The following is a 19,602-nucleotide window of genomic DNA, read 5'->3' as shown; positions in this document are numbered from 1 at the left end:
TGTGTGTTTAGATTTTATAATTACACGAGTAACATGATGACAAGACAATGTTTAACTGACACCTGTAGTCTTTTCTTTGTTTATTTTTTTTCTGGTTATTAAATAATTAGAATTTTAAAAGTACTACACGTTTTTTAGTCTTCAGTGTGGGGTGGGGGTGCAATTAATATTGAAATCTGTTGTGCAGGCCATACATTTGAAAGCAGAAATATAAATTATGAATTAAAATAAAAATGTTTATCTGCTTGATATATTTTATGACATAAGATACATATTGTATTTTTTTCTGCTAGTTTAATCGAGAAATTCCTGTAATCACAAGATCTGAGAGTTAATAAACTGTTGTGCTTTAATTTCCGCATAAATTATTAGGCCTACTTTTTCAAAGAATGTTTCCAGACAGTGAAATAGCTAGCAAATTCCAATGTGGAGAAAAAGAAATCAGTGTACTTGACTGTTTTCGGTATTGCGCCGTACTTCAAGTCACTGTTATCTGAGACAATAAACAGTCAAGACTCAGGATATGTTTTACTTTTTGGTGAAAGCTTGAACATGAAAACACAAACTAAACAAATGGACATGCACCTAAGAATCTGGGAGAATGATACTGTAGTTACACGCTGCCTCACTTCAGAATTTATGGGGCATGCTACAGCAGAGGACATGGTTTAGGTTTTCCACAAGTCAACAGAAGGACTGAACCGGAAATCTTTACTTCAGCTTTCAATGGATGGGCCCAATGTTAATTGGAAGTTCCACAACCTGATTCAAATGGAACTTGAACGAGATGTGAATTCAGTACTACTTAATTTAGGAAGTTGCGGATTGCACATTGTACATGGAGCATTCAAGAAAGGAGCAGATTCTACAGGTTGGACGGTAGACCAGTTTTTAAGTAGTGCTTATTGGTTACTGAAAGACTCCCCTGCTCATTGTGAAGATTATGCTAAAGCCACAGAGGCAACCAAACCACTCATGCCATTGAAGTTCTGTAAAACAAGATGGGTGGAAAATGTTTCAGTGACAGAGAGGGTTATTAAAATAATGCCAGACTTAAAGAACTATATAGATGCAGTGGATTCTGGGAAAATCCCAAACCCTGCTACAAAGTCATACAGTACTGTCAAGGAAGGATGTAAAGATCCATTAGTGCACGCCAAACTTGCATTTCACCTGTTATTTGCAAAATAAGTGACCCCCTTTCTGACTGTGTACCAGGCAGAGAAACCAATGGTTCCATTTCCTGTAGGTGATCTCTTTTAATGTGATTAAATCAATCATGCATAGGTTCATTAAGGGGGATGTGATTTGCTGAAGCCCTCTTTGTGTCCAAATTGATGAGCATTGATGTTGCTGACAAAAAACTCCAGTGCCATCCAAACAAAATAAATGTTGGGTTTATAGCAGAGAAGATACTGAACTGGTAGCAAATAAGAAAATAAATGAAAAGAGAGTACTTGAATTTAGGATGGAGAGTAAAGACTGCTTGCTTTCAGTTGTGCTGAAGTTGCAGGATAATTCTCACCCACAGTACATAATGGTGCGCAACATGGCATGCTTGGATCCACGTGAAATGGCTAAGGAATAGGAATCTTTTGCATGAAAAAGCTCCAAAAAGTTCTGCAAACGCTTGTTGATGCAAAACGTGTTGACGAGAACAGCTGTGATGATATTCTCAGGCAGTACAGGCTGTGTATCGGTGACATTCTGACCAATAGAAAAGCAGAATTTACAGATTTTGATTATACTAAATGCAGGGTGGATACCCTCTTCTATGAAATAATGGCAGGCAACAAAGCATTTGACAAACTGTGGAAAGTTGTGCAGGTCCTGCTGCTTCTGTGTCATGGAAATGCCTCAATTGAGAGAGGCTTTTCTGTGAATCGTCAGATTGAAGAGAAGACCTTCACAGTCCAGCGCCTTGTTGATAGTCAGTACAGATACATGCTTAGAGGTTTATTTGAAGAAAAAATAAATAAGCCAGTTTAGTTGTTTGAAAAAGTAGTTTTTCCTTTACTTCTTTTACTTTACAGTACCATTTCACCAGTGACTTTGTCTTGTGGTCATTCCACTGACATCTAAAATAATCTCAGTTCCCTGCAGTTTTTTTAAAAATCTTTTTACTTGATCTAATAATTAGAATCCACTGAACAGCAGCATAATGTTTTATTTGTTCTGTGACCACTAATGTAGTGTCTGGGTAGGCAAATCCGATAATGGGAAGCATGTCCATTGATGGGTAAAAAGGTCAAGGAAATAAAATAAAAAATGGTCATGGAAAAGTCATGGAATTCTACATTCCCTAAAGTGTACGAACCCTGTTAACAATACACACACCTGACGTAAAGAGTTGGAGCAACAAGTTGAAACATGTAACACAATAAATTAGAAAGGTCCTTACATACTCTTTAAGGAAGGTAAAACTTTTATCAAAGAAAATGTGATCTCAGTGATTAACTTCTCTTGATAGTGAGGACATTTTAAGACTAAATCAACAGCCTTAAAGCAGCCCTAAATGTTCAGTCCCTTTTAGTTATCAGTTTTCCTGGTTTCACTGTATATATTTTGTTGCCACAGTCACAGAATCTTTAACTGAATTAATTGCCACAAAAACATATAACGAAAAGAACACCCGCTGCACATCCTACTGGAATCTTTGCCAGGTCTGAGCGGGGATTCTTACTCAAGAGTCTAAAACACTGGGATGACTATTCATGAGTAACAACTAGGCTAACATGAATACATTTTCTATTATTATGTATTGATGACTCTCATGGTCGTGTTGCATTAAATTATTTAAAGTAAGAAAACAAGATGAGCAAAAAAAGGTAACATCATGATGGGTTTTAAAAAGTAACACATGCCCACAGTGACAGAGACCTACATTACTCACTGTGGTAAAATTGTACATTCATAATGGTTGAACGTAGCCATTGGCAACCTTGTGGTTTGTTGTTTTCTTTAAGATTTAAGTAGCATTGTAAAATAAAAAGCATCAGTAATGAGTTAGTGATAGTAAATACACACTGTTGTCTTTTCTCCTGTTAAAACATATTTACTGTTCGTAGCAAAATAGCTTTCATAACCTGCAATTTAACTTATTGCTTGTTTTAGTAATCTTATTTCTTTGAGCACAGATCCCACAATTTCTCCTTATCAACAAGTACATCTGGCCTTCACTAGTCATTTGTTGTTTTGTATTTTACTTTTAAATTCACCAAGTCCACTATATATTGTTTATTTTTATAATTATTTTATAATTAAAGTTGATGATTCAGTTAATATCTGGATAAGGTTTCATATTGTTTTGTATGTTCTGTTTAATTCTGTACAGTTGTAGCTTTGATAATATAATTTTTTGCTTTTTCCACTGCCATGGAAATAGGATTAGCATGGGTGAAAGTGTTCCATCTATAGATGGAATTCTGTCAAAATAGCTTCTCCCAGGTCCATTCATATTATTTCTGTAAAAATGGCAAAAGAAATTGTGGGGGGACGGGGGGTCTGATGTGTGCAAGGTGTCGACATGGAGCAAATCGTCCTACGTTCTAAAATATTTTTAGATCAGCGAACTCCTTCTATCAACATGTGTTGTGTTTATGACACAGAAGCGTAGCTATTAAGATATTCCAGCCGTACTCACACTTCCAAAGCAATAAAATGGCTTGTACTGTGATTAATGCAAGCACCGTTTTCAACGTGAATGGTTGCAGAAACATGACTTTTGATGAGGACAGCAACAACATGTGTTACCAAGTTTGTGTTTTAAAAAAAACAACATTCAGTCAGGTGTCCAAACGAATCTACTTCGGAACGAAATGCTGATCTTGAGAATGCTGCACCGGGCATTGAAACGCAGTAAGACATTGTAAACTGATCTGTTTGCTAAACCAAAACAGTCGTGCCTGAACTGTCAAGTGGTGATCGATTACTTTTGAACTGGAGAGAGAGAGTGACAGCGCGAGACAATGTGAGAAATGCGTACTATTTTTTGTTTTGTTTAGTTTAGTGTATGCTTACAGTTCAAGTTCAGTTATGAAACGAAAACCACAGCTCCAGCTCCTTCATTTTAAAAACACTACATTTATTAAGCTTCATATTTACTTTTATATGAAAAATGTACGTCAATATGTAATGTTTCAGGCTATGATGCATGACATTTTATTTATTAAGTAATGTTAATTATTTTTCTAATCGCGTTGCTTCACAAATTAACAATACAGATTGCGTGGTAATTTTTGTTTATTTTTAGCCTTTTGGAGCATATAGAAGATAAACACATTGTAACTGTATATCATTTTTTTTTTATTTATTGTACTTCATTTTTAAAATAGAGGTTTATAATGTAATTTGGAAATATAGTCTTGTTGGAAGGGGCTTCAGGGTTCAAAGTCTGTTGAAGACAGCCCACAGGAATAGACTGTCAAGTGACAGACTGCATCATTGTCATAAGAGTTGAGGGACCAGGCAGAGTTCACAAATAAAAAGGAAAGAATCTTCTGACAACAGCTGCAAAAATCTGACTTGTGTTTCTACTAGTTTTTTTTTTTTTTTTTAACAGGGTCATTTCAGAAGACCTAATTCTTACTGACTAAATGAAAACTTTGTTTTAAAATTTTAAATGTTTTGTTGTTCTTCAGAAACACAAGTTCAGTATACAAATACTGTGGTTGTGTTGAATTCTAAATCATAAAACATATTGACCCTCTCTCACTAAAGAAAATATCCCCCTAAAATTTTGGTAGGGGGCCAAACTGGCCCTCAATCAGTAAGTCCTGGAGCAAACATTGCATTTCAAAAACTATGTTTGTAACTAGCCTCATATGAATTTCTTTTTCTACAAAGTCAAGTTCAAATGTTCTTCTGAAAGTGGGCCAGAATGGCTCACAATGCACCTGAGAGCATATACAACCTTAGAGCTTTGGCCCCGGCCCGGCCGAAAGATTGGTTTTGCCCCAGGAGTTTCAGTCAAAGTGATCATTGGCCACTTTCACCCATGGATTAGAGTCATGCATACAACCTAGTAAGTGTGTTCATTTAGGTTACATGCACAGTACCCAGTGCTGTAGTCCTCACTTCTAGAAGGTGTTACGCATTTGTGTTTTGTTGCATGAGTTCTTCCTCTGCATTGACCACCATGTTTAATGTTGTGTCGTGCAATTCAATGCCAAGTATTTATAAATACACAATCCATTCAAATGCAGCTACAATATATAACAAAGCTTTGCAACAGATTTTGACAGGTGGGAAAAAGTAATTGTGCAATGTAATTTGCACTTAGTGTGCACCAGTTCTTTCATGTACAGGCGTCTACTGTATTTGATGCATACCCCCAGCGACAGGGATATATTTAAGGCAGCCAAACCCTTTAATGTTTTACAAACAGTATACACAATCTAAAGAACCACTTATTCGGTTGTGAAATTGTTTACCACATGTTACTGCCGGTGTCACAGTCTGGGAATATAGCCTCCTATATGTGAAATGGTTGCTAGAAGGTCTCCCATTGATAGACCTCCTGATCGGTAAATGGGTTACAACAGGGAGACAACATTTGAATAGGAGATTGCAAGCTGGGTAGAATTTTTAAATATGGGGGAAAATGATAATATATATATATAAAAACTGTAAAATTCTACATCATTTTTGTCATTTTTTTTCTTCAGGTTTTGGAAATGCCCAGTGGTAATACCCTACGCACTTTAACAGGACACACAAAAACTGTCTTGTATTGCCAGTTTACAGCTGATGGACAGACACTTATAACCTGCTCCGAAGATACAACTGTTAGGGTTAGTAACGTATCATCCTTTAATATATTAAAAAACTGTGCATTGAATTGTGAACACAAGTCTATATGTGTACAGCTGCAAAGTAACCATTAAGAACAACATTTAGTAAAACAAAAGGTTATATATATATAATATATATTAGAAGATCCAAGATGTTTTTTGAATATATTTGATCTTATTTGTAGCAAATACAACATTAATCAGTGATCTATGATGTTTTTTTTCACATGAAATATTCAATTTAACTCCTCTTGCAATCTAAAATTACAGTAATGTACTGCAGTGTGTTTCATCTCCCTTTACTGCAGGTATGGGACTGGAAGTCTTTGAAATGCAAGGTGCTGAAAGGACACAGTGAGCGGGTAAAGAGATTCAGGCTGCTGGGCAGTTCAAGGCTCTTGTCCTGGTCCTTTGATGGAACTGTTAAGGTAATAAAATGCTGTGGTAACTATAAAATAAGTCTGGATACATATATACATAAGAGAAGGAAGTGAGTACAAATCAGTCTTCAATGCTAGTTCCGTTCCTTTTCTGTTCCCTAAATCCAACAGGCTAAAGAATGCTAATTTATTTAAGAAAAATGGTGACCTCTAGAATGTGTGACCTTTTGACATTAGTGTTGATTAGTATTTAGAACTGCATAGTTTTCATAGTTTAACAAGGCAATGTTGCATGTGTTTAGGTTCTTTTTAGGAATGAAATGTCATTATAAATATCATACATTTCATAAGTATAGTTTTGGTCCAAATAAGAATATTTATAATAATGTTTTTCACTTGTAAAGCACCTTGCATGACAATGTCATTGCAACTTCAGAACAAAGTTAAAATATACAGTAAGTTTATTAAACTGCATGACTACATCAAGCAGATATGAGTAAATAATGTTATTTATAATTACATTGTGTCTAACTGGTTCACATTTAAATGCTAATGTTGTTAACACATCTTGTTTATAAGATGTTTGATTGAAGATTTTTCAATGCATAAAATGTGACTAATACAGCACACTTTGACACGCAGCATGCTGTTAGTCCAAACTTTAATTAGAAGTGTTTATAATTATTCATCACACAACAATCTCTCTCCCACAGAATATTAATTACTTCCCTACAATCATGCATGTTGTAGTTCAGCCCACTACTTGTCAAAATTAATCAAGAAGGTTCTTACAGAGTGATTGAAATGTTAAAATCCTGATTGAAAATGTCATATTGAATAGATAAACATTTTGAGATTGAATAGATCACCACTTGTTTTCTTAAAAGGCGAGTGATTTACAACTCTGTGGACCAAAGCCCACTATCTATCCACTAGGCAGATACAGATGGAGTGGGCACCAGTGCTCCAGAATAGTTGCGCCAAAGGATTTTGTTGGGACCCAAAGGTTTTCTTCCAGCTATAATTTGTTTTGAAGCTGACAGGAGCATTCTCATGTCAGCATCAGCTGTCGCTGCCCCCCTTCCTCCCTATATTAAGGTTTCCCCCTGGTACTGTTTTTTACACAACGGATAAAGGTTGTGAGCACTCAGAGTATAATGTGTTAAAACAGCATACAGTAGTAATTATAGTATGTCCGAACGGTGTGCAGTCAGTGACGTGGTTTTAAAAGAATTATGTTTGTTGTATAATCGTATCAAGTGTTTAATCTATAAATTAAACTGCAGAGATTTTCAGTTAGTTCATTTTTGCACACCTAATCAGTTCTCTTATCAGTTTCGAAGTGAAATAGAATGATCACTTGTTTTTGGAGTCTTTACACTGCTGTGCCATCAAATAAGAATATAATTTTCAATCAACAGCTGAGTTTCAGTACTATAAGTTATTGGTTTCTGGAGCATAGCTATAGCTACTGTTGACTTTGTAAGCTGGTAAATGGCAACATTCAGAATATTGCACCTTAATGTTTGTGCCTATAACTAAGGTTCCTTATAGTTAAAATGCAATAAAATAATGTATTTATTGCACTAAATACATGCCACTTCCTATAGATGTAAGGCTCAGTTTTCACAGAAGATGCGTTTTTAACATAAAACCATAAAAATTGAGTATCAATATCAGGACACCATGCTTGGAACTGTTTTGATACTGGTATGACCTGTAGCATTTTTCCAGTGACTTCTTTTCATGCTGGGATCTGGGACTTATTTGTGACCCTCTCAGTGTCATACTGAAAAAGACGACAGCTTTTTTAGTGCACATTACAAAGATTAACTTTAACAGCAGAATGCATTAAAAATGTTCTTGGCGAGACCCAGACATGCCATGACTTGCTAGTATAGTCAACTTCAAGACACTTCAAGTTTACCATCTCGTCTAGTCTTAGACATTACATTTCAATACTTAAATTATGTGCATTAGAACAATGGTCACATTTTTTTTATTTCATCTGTAAACAAACAATGGTTGTTGCCCTTTATAATGCTTTAAGATTTAAAGATTAAGCACCTCAGCAAATAATGTCCCATTTAAGTTGAAGGAAGAGCCCATTTACATTTGAATACTTGCATTAAAAAACATGCACATTTATAGGGATCTTTAAGCTCTATAATGATCCCACTCTCTAAAGGGACATAAAGGGGAACTGTCGGTTCCTCATAAATCATAGCAAGTGTTCAGGCTCTGCTGCTGTTAAATACATTTTTATATTGTAATGTAAACTGGAATATAGTTGCAAGCACTGTACATACTGTAAATACGATAGTATGAATGAATGAGTTGGACCATTTTCATAAGATTTCATAAAAAAAAAGATTAAAAAATAGAAAAAAGACCAACGGTGATATTAAAAGTGGTATATGGGATTTATAAAAATGCATACGTAACTAAATCAGCATGCCGACAATTGAGACACAAGATTATGAGAGGAGACAGGGAGGCCCAAGGAGAATCAAGCAGGCACACCCTGCCACTGAAAACAGAGATAGAGCAGAGCATAAAAAGAATAGTTAACAAGAGACAAGGAAGCAGTGCAAGAGATTGAAAAAGTCTATGGCCATGCATATTCATTCGAGTCCGGAGGTAGAATTTACAAAAAAACAAAACAAACAAGTTGTACAGTGTTTTTCAGGAAAATTAGTGTTTTCAGACAAAAAAAAATGAAGTTGGTCTTGTTAAAATGCATTACCCTGAAATTTGACCTTTGACCTTTTTTGGTCTCAGAATGTATATAAAATGACCTAATCTTAATTAATTGTTAGTAATTTACTTTACACATCTTAAATAATAAGTAGTGAGAAAACAAACAAAAAAAAAATCTGTCAGTTATTTTTAAACCCCTTCCTTTTTTTTTTTTTAAACCCGGGTGATGATATAATGTTTTAGCTATAGGGAAGCACACTAAGTTCATCAAAAGGATAAGAAGCTGGCTGTCCAGAGATTCTTGGGCAGGACCTTTTTTTTTTTTGCTGGCGGGAAATAAGGAAATAACTCACACATTCAGGCAACCAGGAGCGCAAAGAAACCTGGACCAGTAAGGTACCTTTTTACTAATTAGATGAAATTATTTTACTCTGTATTTCTTGACGTTCTTTAGTCTGAATTTGATAATCAGAGTCAATATGGAGGCTAGGGTTACCACTGTTCATTGCCGTTTGGGTATGAGATACTCTGTCAAAGCTCCACTGCGCACATTTATTTATTTATTTATTTGTAATTTACTCCTTCGCAGGATACGATTTCTGAGCATCTATATTTACATCAAATTACAAACAGACCCCCCCCCCACTCTCTGAAAGCTCATGCACATGCTCAGATGAAAGTGCATTTACGAGGCCTCCCCTGCTGTACAAGAAGGGTGAAATGGAATGAACAATAGGTCCTGACTTACACAGGGAATCAAGCATGACATTTGCATCAATATTTTGGTTTTACAGATTAATAGATTTACTCATAAGAAAGTTTACAAACGAAAGGAGGCCATTCGGCCCATCTTGCACGTTTGGTTGTTAATAGCTTATTGATTCCAGAATCTCATCAAGCAGCTTCTTGAAGGATCCCAGGGGTGTCGGCTTCAACAACATTACTGGGGAGCTGGTTCCAGACCCTCACAATTCTCTGTGTAAAAAAGTGCCCCCTGTTTTCTGTTCTGAATGCCCCTTTATCTAATCTCCATTTGTGACCCCTGGTCCTTGTTTCTTTTTTCAGGTTGAAAAAATCCCTTGGGTCAACATTGTCAATACCTTTTAGAATTTTGAATGCTTGAATCAGATCGCCACATAGTCTTCTCTGTTCAAGACTGAATAGATTAAATTCTTTTAGCCTGCCTGCATATGACATGCCTTTCAAACCCAGAGTAATTCTGGTCACTCTTCTTTGCACTATTTCTAGAGCAGCAATATCCTTTTTGTAGCAAGGTCACCATAACTGAACACAATATTCCAGATGAGGTCTTACTAATGCATTGTAAAGTTTTAACATTACTTCCCTTGATTTAAATTCAACACTTTTCACAATATGTCTGAGCATCTTGTTGGCCTTTTTTATAGCTTCCCCACGTTGTCTAGATGAAGACATTTCTGAGTCAACATAAACTCCTAGGTCTTGTTCATAGATTCCTTCTTCAATTTGGTATTTATAATGCACATTGTTATTGCCTGTGTGCAGTACCTTACACTTTGAATGTTCTCTTGCTGTTATAATATTGGAAAAAACTTTTTGGAATTGGTTTTAGCCCCCTTAGAAATGTTCATTTCTATCTCTCTCTTGACCTTTCTAACTTCCTTTTTGACTTTCATTTGCAGTTCTAAGTACTATTTCTGTTTACTTTGTTTTTGGTCCTTCTGTAAAGTTCCTTTTTTTTGCTGAATATTTTTTTAAATTGATATATTAAACAATTTTGGTCATTTTATTTTAGATTTAAATTTGTCTGTATTTGGGATGTAATTGTTTTGAACCTCTAGTACTACATTAAAAAAAAAAAAGTCCATCCTTTTTCTGTGGATGTTTTCTCTATTTTACTCCAATCTACTTCTGTTTAAAAATCATTTCAAATGAGACCACATTGTGGTTGAAATCTCCCATTAGAATGGCTTCTCCTTTGCTACCCACATTTCTAATGTCATTGTATAACAGATTATTTTGCTTGGCATCTGAATTTGGCGGTCTAGCATGCTCCTATTATTATGCCCTTTGAATTTTTGTCCATTATTCTGACCCATATTGATTTGGTGTTGTTTTCTTCATCCAGATTTAACACCTGGGCTTCAAGACTATTTCTTATGTATAGCGCTACCCATCTGCCTCTTTTGTCCTGCCTGTCTTTCCTATTCAGTGTATACCCACAAATATTATATTCGTCTCCATCACTCACAGATAACCAAGTTTCTGTAACACCTATCACATCGTAGTTACTTGTTAGTGCAGTAGCTTCAAGTTCTAACATTTTGTTTCTTAAAATTCTAGCATTTAGATAAATACATTTAATGGCAATCTTACCTGAGTTGTTGCCCTTGTTTTGATGTGGTCGCCCTTCTGTTTTTTTGTTGCTTTCTCCCCCCTTCTAGTTTAAATGCATCTAAATCTCCTCAAGGATCCTTTCTTCGAGTAGATTGGTTTCCTTTTTATTTAAGTGCAGTCTGTCCCACCTATATAGATAGTCCTTGTTGTAGAATGTTGTCCAATGTTCAAGGTGAAGCCTTTATGTGTGCACCACAATTTCAGCCATTCATTTTGATTATTTATTTCTAGCTGTTCATATGCTCCTTTGCAAGGTGCCGGCAGTATGCCAGAAAATACCACAGTTTTGGTCTTGTCTTTTCATTTCCTTCCTAGCTCTCTGAATTTGTTTTGCAGGGATTTTGGTCTGTCTCTTCCAATGTTGTTAGTATCTGGACCACTACTTCCGGGTCGTCTCCTGTTCGTTCTATGAGCCTGTCCACATTCTCAGCATGTGGACAATTTCCTGGTCACACTGTTGTAGTAAGGGAGTCCACAAAACAACAGCAGTACTAGCACCGGTTGGGTGAAAATAGTGGCTCAGTCTTTCAAATTTAACATTTTCATTATTGTTTACTTTTATAATTTAGTTGACTTAAAACCCTGGCTGAACTTAAAATAGGTAACAGAAAGAAAAAAAATGTGTACAAATCTAACATATACCAAAATATTCCTAATTTTATATATTACAAAAAAGTATACAAATCTAACATGTACCAAAATATTTGTATATTCATATATATATTATATATTTAACTGCTATATACGACACCGTCTATGAATTCGGATGTACCAAGGTTTGTTTAGAATTTCTGTGTATCTTATATAACACATTTTTTCACTGCGGAATGATCTGATACCCTGGGGTGTCAAACTTGGCGCGTGGCAGGCCTGATCTGTGACAGTTATAAAAATACAAAGACGAACCCAAAACATAAAAATTTACTTTTTGGCGTTTATGTGATCTCTCGGCTTACCGTAAACATCATTCTTGCTCCCACCGTTACAATCAGTCCTGCATAGTTTATAGAAAATATTCCTTTTTCCAGTGTTGCTTTGGATTGTGTGAGAATCAAGCTTGAAATTTGCATCAATATTTGTGTTTTTTTTTTTTTACCAAGAGGGCTTATTGCACGTGAAGTTATCGTAGATATGCCTGCCACAGGGCTCCCCTTGGTCCTAAACCCTGCTAGGTACAGACAGGGAATGCAGTAACCACAGTCTGCACATTACTTTTGCAGACATAAAAGGGTTTAACAGTAGTTTTGATCAAAATACGGGAGAAATTCTGTCCCCGGAGTTGTCCGGGAGAAGTGTCCAAAAAACGGGAGAGTCACGGCAAAAGGGAGAGTTGACAGGTCTGTACAGGTCTGTCTGTAGGCTTGATGACATTGCTCCAGGGTTCAGATCTGGCCTGAGGGTTGTAAGTTTGACACCGCTGTACTATGGTGGTCAAAAACACTGTGGTAATCAGTGAATGTCTTTCAGTCCCTGCAAACTCTGTCTGTTTCAGGTCTGGGACATCATCACTGGTGAGATGATCCAGGACTTCTCCTGCCATCAAGGGGCAGTTCTGTCTTGTGATGTGTCACCTAACGGAGGTACATTTTCATCTGCTTCTGCAGACAAAAGTGCCAAGGTGAGTGAAGAAGATAATAATATTACAATTTATTACTCTGGATGTACAAGATGCTTAGAAACTAATCAGGGACATTCTTAAAGAAACTGACGGATATACTATATTGTGTAAAATAAGTACTTATACATTGCATAATGCTTATATTGAAGTCTAAGTAGTTGAATTTGTTGTCTGATATAATTAGGAAAAATAAGGTGATGCACAACCATTTTTTAACAATAGTAATAATAGGTGACCTATTAAAAAAAGGTCATCAGATGATCCCAACATATTGGTTTTGGTAAAAGACCATTTACAATTTATGATGAAAGTATTGACCATTATGGAGTAATGTGTTAGTATTGGATCGGATGCCTGTATGACCTATTCAACAAGAATGATGGAGCCAAAAGACAAAAATGAAGATCTTGTGTTATATGGTGCCTTTCATCAAATATTGAAATAATACTCCATATGGGAGAAAACATTCTAAAGTTATTCGTTTGGGGCCAATCTTTTAGTACAGGCAATATGTTTCATAGGTCATTGAGCACATTCGGTAGTTTGAAAAAGGTCACAGTGGTTTTTATTCAGTACTTTATTGTTTGAGGATTATCTGGAGATTGATATTTATGTGTGTATGTGACGTATATATATATATATATATATATATATATATATATATATATATATATATATATATATAGAGAGAGAGAGAGAGAGAGAGAGAGAGAGAGAGAGAGAGAGAGAGAGAGAGAGAGAGAGAGAGATAGATAGATAGATGGATGATATGGTGATGACAATAAGCTACTCTAGGAGGAACAGGTTTTGCTGCAGATGTACACCACTAGCTTTGTAGGAGGAATTGTATACAAATAGTATGAGAGGGCCTTTTCTTGTAAAGCTCCTAAATTATCAGGGAAGCTGGGACTTGCTGTTTTAAAACAGGGTTGAAAACATATTTTTACAAAATAGCTTAGTATTCCTATTTTACAATTAATACTGCATTTTTTTTTCTAATTGTTCTGTGTTTACAAACAGTTTTTTTGTCTTAGTTTTTCAAATTTTACACCAAAACTGTATTTTCAGTTGTTTATTTTTTCAATTTTAAATTCTTGTTTTAGACGTCTTTTACTTGCTTAGTTTTTTTAAGTTTACAGTTTAAAACACATTTGTACCTCTTTTTTAAATTTCTGTTTTATTAAATGTTGTATTAGACTGTTTTTAATTGTAATGGTTTAATTGTAAAAGCGCTATGGAATCCTTCTAATGATAGATGCTGTAGAAATGTGAATTGTTGTTGTTGGTGGTAATCATTTAGTAATGGCCATTTATCCCTCCAGTTAAAATTAAACACCATTCAGACATATGATCAAGTTTATTTGGTGCAGCCCTGCGTAACCATAGTGACTCAAAGCCTCTAAAATGTTGTCCATGACAACTTGAATAAAGACACACTTCTGGTTTCTATGTACAGGTATAGCAGCCTCCCCCAGTTTGCTGCCCTTTATTGGAATGAGCGTACAAAACAGAGCTTGCTAATCAAAGACTGGCACTTGTGCTGGCTATGAGCCACTGACACACTCAAGACTTCAGTATAGGGTTAATGGTAGAGCACTTGCATGTATTTGGTTTAAATCCTATGTCTGTTCATCACATTTTTTATTGTGACTATTACTGTTTAAATGTAATTCTGCATATTGCCACCAAAAGGCTGTAAAACAGACAACTACAGTAAATTAACCTTTTTAAAATAATTTGAACAAACCAAGACCTCAGATTGGCTAAGACCCAAGTAAAATTTGTAGAATAAAGAATAATAATACTTTTTAAAAATATGTCTCTGATAACTGGGGGCTATTACAAGAACTCAGAAGCTTTGACATGAGTGTATCTGGTACAAGTACTAGCATGCCAATTTCGGTCGATTTTACTTTGTTAAAACATGTTTACGTTTTATATTTATGTATTAGGAATTGCATTTCAATTTGTTCAGACACAAATGGGTAATTATTTGCTAATGACTGTATGCAGCATAAAGCAAATTTCTTAACTATCCATCATTATGAGACATACACGTAACGTCATTATTAAGGCAATGGTAATTAATGAGTGAACTTATAAAACAGCTTATGCAGCTTCATTATAGAACACCTTATCTTTATTTTATTTCTGAGATTGTTAGTTTAGCTGTCAAGAGAAATACCCTGTTTAATTAAAATGCTGCGTCTTCAGTTGTGAGTGAAAATTTGTAGACATAGCTGTCTTTTGAGGATTCCTATGACCCAGGTTGTTTTATTTGTTCTTTGCATACACAAGCAAAGTCCAGTAACCTGTTGATAATATTAGAAATAGTTTTTGTTTATTTTGTTTTGGACTCTAATGTCTTGTATAAAATGTGTCATTATATTGTAGGATTTTACATAATACATTTCTAATGTTCTTAAATCTGTAGTAATAATAAATGAACAGTCTTTGGGAGTATTATCTACAAATTTGGTATACTGCTGTGCTGCACGATTCTCAAGGTCACCTATGATTATTGGTATTATCCAGTAAAAATAAACTGTTTAGGGCCAGTTACTTCATGCAGTATACTTGTTCCACTTTACAACAACTGTTTGTTTTACAACAAATCAATAACATACTTACTGAATGTATGCTTTGTACAAGGTTTCTTCAGGGACGGATGTCAATAGCATGTCTTCTGACAGACAGTCCTCAAACAATCCTAGATTAATTTAGCATACATCAAACCAAAGTACTAAGAGGAATAGGACTAACAGAGTCCCTGGTCTGGGTAGCATATGCCCCATAGTGCTTAAGGAAACTGGGGAAGTCATCACCAAGCCACTGGCAAAGATTTGTTTCACAAATCAGTTGAGACAGGAGATGTCCCAGCTGACAGGCACATTGCAAATGTAGTACCCATGTTTTTAAAAAGCGAGATAAGGTGTAAACAGGAAAACAACCGACCCATCATATAATCATAGAATCAGTTGTAACTATAGGAGTATCTATGTAGCAATGGCATCATAAGAGACGACTTTGAAGACAAAACTCCTGTTTTGTTTTTTCACTCAAGTAATTCAATACATTCCAAAACCTCTTTTTTGTACATGAGTGAGATTGGTATGCATGTAATGAGTATGCAGCAGTCTTTTATGATAGATGGAATTATTTAGCATCTTAAATCTGTTGTTGAGCTATCCCCATTACACAGTGACAGTCTGCAAAATACTTTTGCTGTAAACAAGATTCTCTCACTATTAAACAATGAACACCTATGGCTATTTTATTTTTATATAACATTCAATATGAAAAGGATAATACATAATATTTATATTAAAAAAATGTTCTGCTCAATTAAGATTTGTGAGTATATGAGCACATTATTGTATCTTGGTGTTAGTAGTTCAACAAATCCATCCTGTCCCTTTGCTGCTGGAGCATTTACAATAATTATTGTGATCTGCTTCACTTTTATATCGTGTTTATTAAAAATATTGCTATTTTACTTCATATCGCAAACCTCAGATTATAAACCAACAGAAAACTGCTGTGACAGGAGCAGTTTGGAGTGCTTGCCATAGTTGACTCCATTGTGCTTAGCTTTACCAGTGAATGCTTTCTTCAGTTCAGCTTTTACCATCTGCGAGACAACTGCCCATTCCATCACCTCCAATCTTGATAAAGTTGTATTTTCATATAAATCTAGCCCCTGAACCTGTTTTTGCTTTTACACTTCATTTCTATATCCAGAAACACGGCAACACCAATCTTCTATTTACTTTACAGATCTGGAGTTTTGACTCCACTAGCGCCCTTCACATTCTGAACGGCCACAAAGACTGTGTTCGGAGCTGCCGCTTCTCCTGGGATAACAAGTGCCTGGCTACTGGAGATGACAACGGAGAAATAAGGGTATGTTCATTTTGATCTCAATTTTTAAAAATGTGCATGCTTTAGGTTGCTATGGAAGACCCCATTTGATTTGTGTTATATAGTATGTTATACATGGTTCTCCAGTCAGGTGAAGTCCGCAGCACTTGGCCCTGCTAACATCAGAATTAAAGGAAGCTGGATGGATTACAAGTTTACCCTTGGACTGCACTTCTAATGTCAGCATATTTTCTTTTGCATAGATCTGGCATGTGTTTGATGGTTCTCTGCTCCATATTTGTGCAAGAGAAAATAAGGACTCTATGGAGTCCCTACATGGTGGCTGGGTAACAGATCTGCATTTCTCCCCTGACAGCAAGATGCTTGTTTCTACTGGAGGTTATATTAAGGTAATTTGTTTAGATTATTAACACTTCACAAGACTGCAGTAGCTTAGCTTAAATGTCCATATTTATTATTATATTGGGTGCAGCTGTAAATTTCAGTCCCCATCTTGTGTAAAGTTTGGTTTTTATTTTATTGACCATAAGGAAAAAAGGGCGATGGAATGGAATGTTTGTGCTTTAGATGAGCTGAGTGTTTATTCCAGTGTCACATTTAGACTTGTTTACTATGTTGTAATTTTGTCACTGTTGGTGTATCATCTTGTATCCCCATTAAGGAAAATAATAAAACCAATCAAACTGGTAAGTTTGCATATTACACGTCCCTCATGTGTAATATTTATAAACAAGATTGTTTTAATGTGGCTTCTATTCATTAGTTATTTAATTAGGCTTTGCCTTAATGGTTTATTTAGAGACTGTCATCATTCCTTAAGCGCTAGAACAGCCAAAAGATGACATTATGTTCTTCCTTCATGCTGTTAGTGTCCTGCTACTGTCTTAATTAAGACTGCTCGAATCTTGTCAGAGATGTGGTCCTTCTGTGAAATCACATAAAAAATCTGGAAAGGACATACACTTGCCGGTAAAGTAGTGTGACATCACTCTTGGGAGTAATCACACTAATTGAAAAACTGGAAGCATACTAATGTACTGATGATAACATTTGAATTCTGCATCAGCCATATAGCACAGGAAGATTCATATTTTAAAATGAGATACAAGTTCTGTAAAACTTTCAACATTTTTACATTATTTTCAGAAACCAATATATGTTTTTTTGTTATTTAAGCAACAATGATGTAATATTCTTAAGCCAGTCCGAAGGCTTTCGGAAAAATCTGATGGTAAATGTAAATAAATAAAAATAGTGCAGCAAAACAAAATAAGCAACTCATCTACCTTTGTATACTACCCACTGTGGGGGAGACATTCTTTTGTTATCTGTATTACTCTTGATAACCATAGTTTGATTTTGTGGACTTTAATGACATGTTGTGTGTGTATAGAGCGTGTGGTACTCTTCTGAATTGTTGATTTTAGAGGTGATGACCCCAGGGATAAGGTACGTAACAAAGATTTGTCATACTATGACTACATTGTCATGATGATATACTTCCTGTTTAGTAGTGGCACCTAATTGGTTGCACTATTGAAGATTATACAGTGGCTCTCAAAAGTATTCACCCCTCCTTGGACTTTTCCACATTTTATTGTGTTACAACATGGAATCAAAATGGATTTAATTCAGAGTTTTTGCCACTGATCAACACAACGAAAGTCCATAATGTCAACGTGAAAAATAAAACCTATAAATTGTTCTAAATTAATTACAAATACAAAACAGAAAATAATTGATTGCGTAATAGTCTATTTGGATACGTTTCTACCAGCTTTGCACATCTGGACACTGCAATTTTTGCCCATTCTTCTTTGCAAAATTGCTGAAGTTCCGTCAAGTTGGATGGGGACCTTTGGTGAACAGCAATTTTCAACTCTTTCCACATATTCTCAATTGGATTGAGGTCCAGGCTTTGACTGGGCCACTCCAAGACATTGACCTTTTTGTTTTTAAGCCACTCCAGTGTGGCTTTGGCTGTATGTTTGGGGTCATTGTCCTGCTGGAAGATGTCTTCTCCCAAGTCCCAGGTCTCTTGCAGACTTCAGCAGGTTTTCCTCCAGGATTTCTCTGTACTTTGCTGCATCCACTTTGCCCTCTATTTTCACAAGCTTTCCAGGCCCTGACGCAGAGAAGCATCCCCATAGCCTGATGCTGCCACCACCATGCTTCACGATAGGGATGGTGTTCTCAGGATGATGTGTGGTGATAGGTTTGAGCCAAACATAGTGCTTAGCATTGAGGCCAAAAAGCTCTATTTTGGTCTCATCAGACCATAGAATCTTCTTCCACTTGGTCTCAGAGTCTCCCACATGCCTTCTGGCAAACTCTAGCCGAGATTTGATGTGAGTTTTTTTCAACAATGGCTTTCTTTTTTCCACTCACTCATAAAGGCCAGTTTTGTAAAGCACCCGGGCTATTGTTGCCGTATGCAGTGTTTCCCAGCTCAGCCGTGGAAGACTGTAACTCCTTTACAGTTGCCATAGGCCTCTTGGTGGCCTCCCTGACTAGTGCCCTTCTCACCCGGATACTCAGTTTTTGAGGATGGCCTGTTCTAGACAGATTCACAGTTGTGCCATATTCTCTCCATTTCTTAATAATGGACTTTTCTGTGCTCCGGGGGATATTCAGTGCCTTGGAAATGTTCTTATATCCTACCCCTGATTGGTGCTTTTGAAGAACATTATTCTGGATTTGCTTTGAATGTTCCTTCATCTTCATGATGTAGTTTTTGTTAGGAAATGTACTAACCAACTATGGGACCTCCCAGAGACAGGCGAAACACCTTAATTACATACAGGTGGACTCCATTCAACTAATTATGTGACTTCTAAAGACAATTGGTTGCACC

General features: G+C 35.9%; 1 protein-coding gene across 7 annotated transcripts in view; it reads left to right on the top strand.

Annotated features, from left to right (window-relative positions):
- LOC121319656 (apoptotic protease-activating factor 1-like) overlaps positions 1-19,602 on the top strand; it is an 81,594-nt gene that overhangs the window by 37,017 nt on the left and 24,975 nt on the right. For 6 of the 7 annotated variants that reach the window (XM_041257301.1, XM_041257298.1, XM_041257300.1 and 3 more), the window contains 5 exons: positions 5,667-5,792; positions 6,101-6,220; positions 12,741-12,866; positions 16,644-16,769; positions 16,991-17,137. In XM_041257301.1, coding sequence (XP_041113235.1) covers positions 5,667-5,792; positions 6,101-6,220; positions 12,741-12,866; positions 16,644-16,769; positions 16,991-17,137 — 645 coding nt within the window. The remainder of the gene's footprint in view (positions 1-5,666; positions 5,793-6,100; positions 6,221-12,740; positions 12,867-16,643; positions 16,770-16,990; positions 17,138-19,602) is intronic. The other variant, XM_041257305.1, reaches the window with a different exon arrangement.

Source organism: Polyodon spathula, chromosome 8 (genome assembly GCF_017654505.1).
Source record: "Polyodon spathula isolate WHYD16114869_AA chromosome 8, ASM1765450v1, whole genome shotgun sequence".
NCBI classification, from domain to species: domain Eukaryota; kingdom Metazoa; phylum Chordata; class Actinopteri; order Acipenseriformes; family Polyodontidae; genus Polyodon; species Polyodon spathula.
The sequence above is the reverse complement of the archived record's forward strand: the minus strand, read 5'-3'. Positions and strand labels throughout refer to the sequence as shown.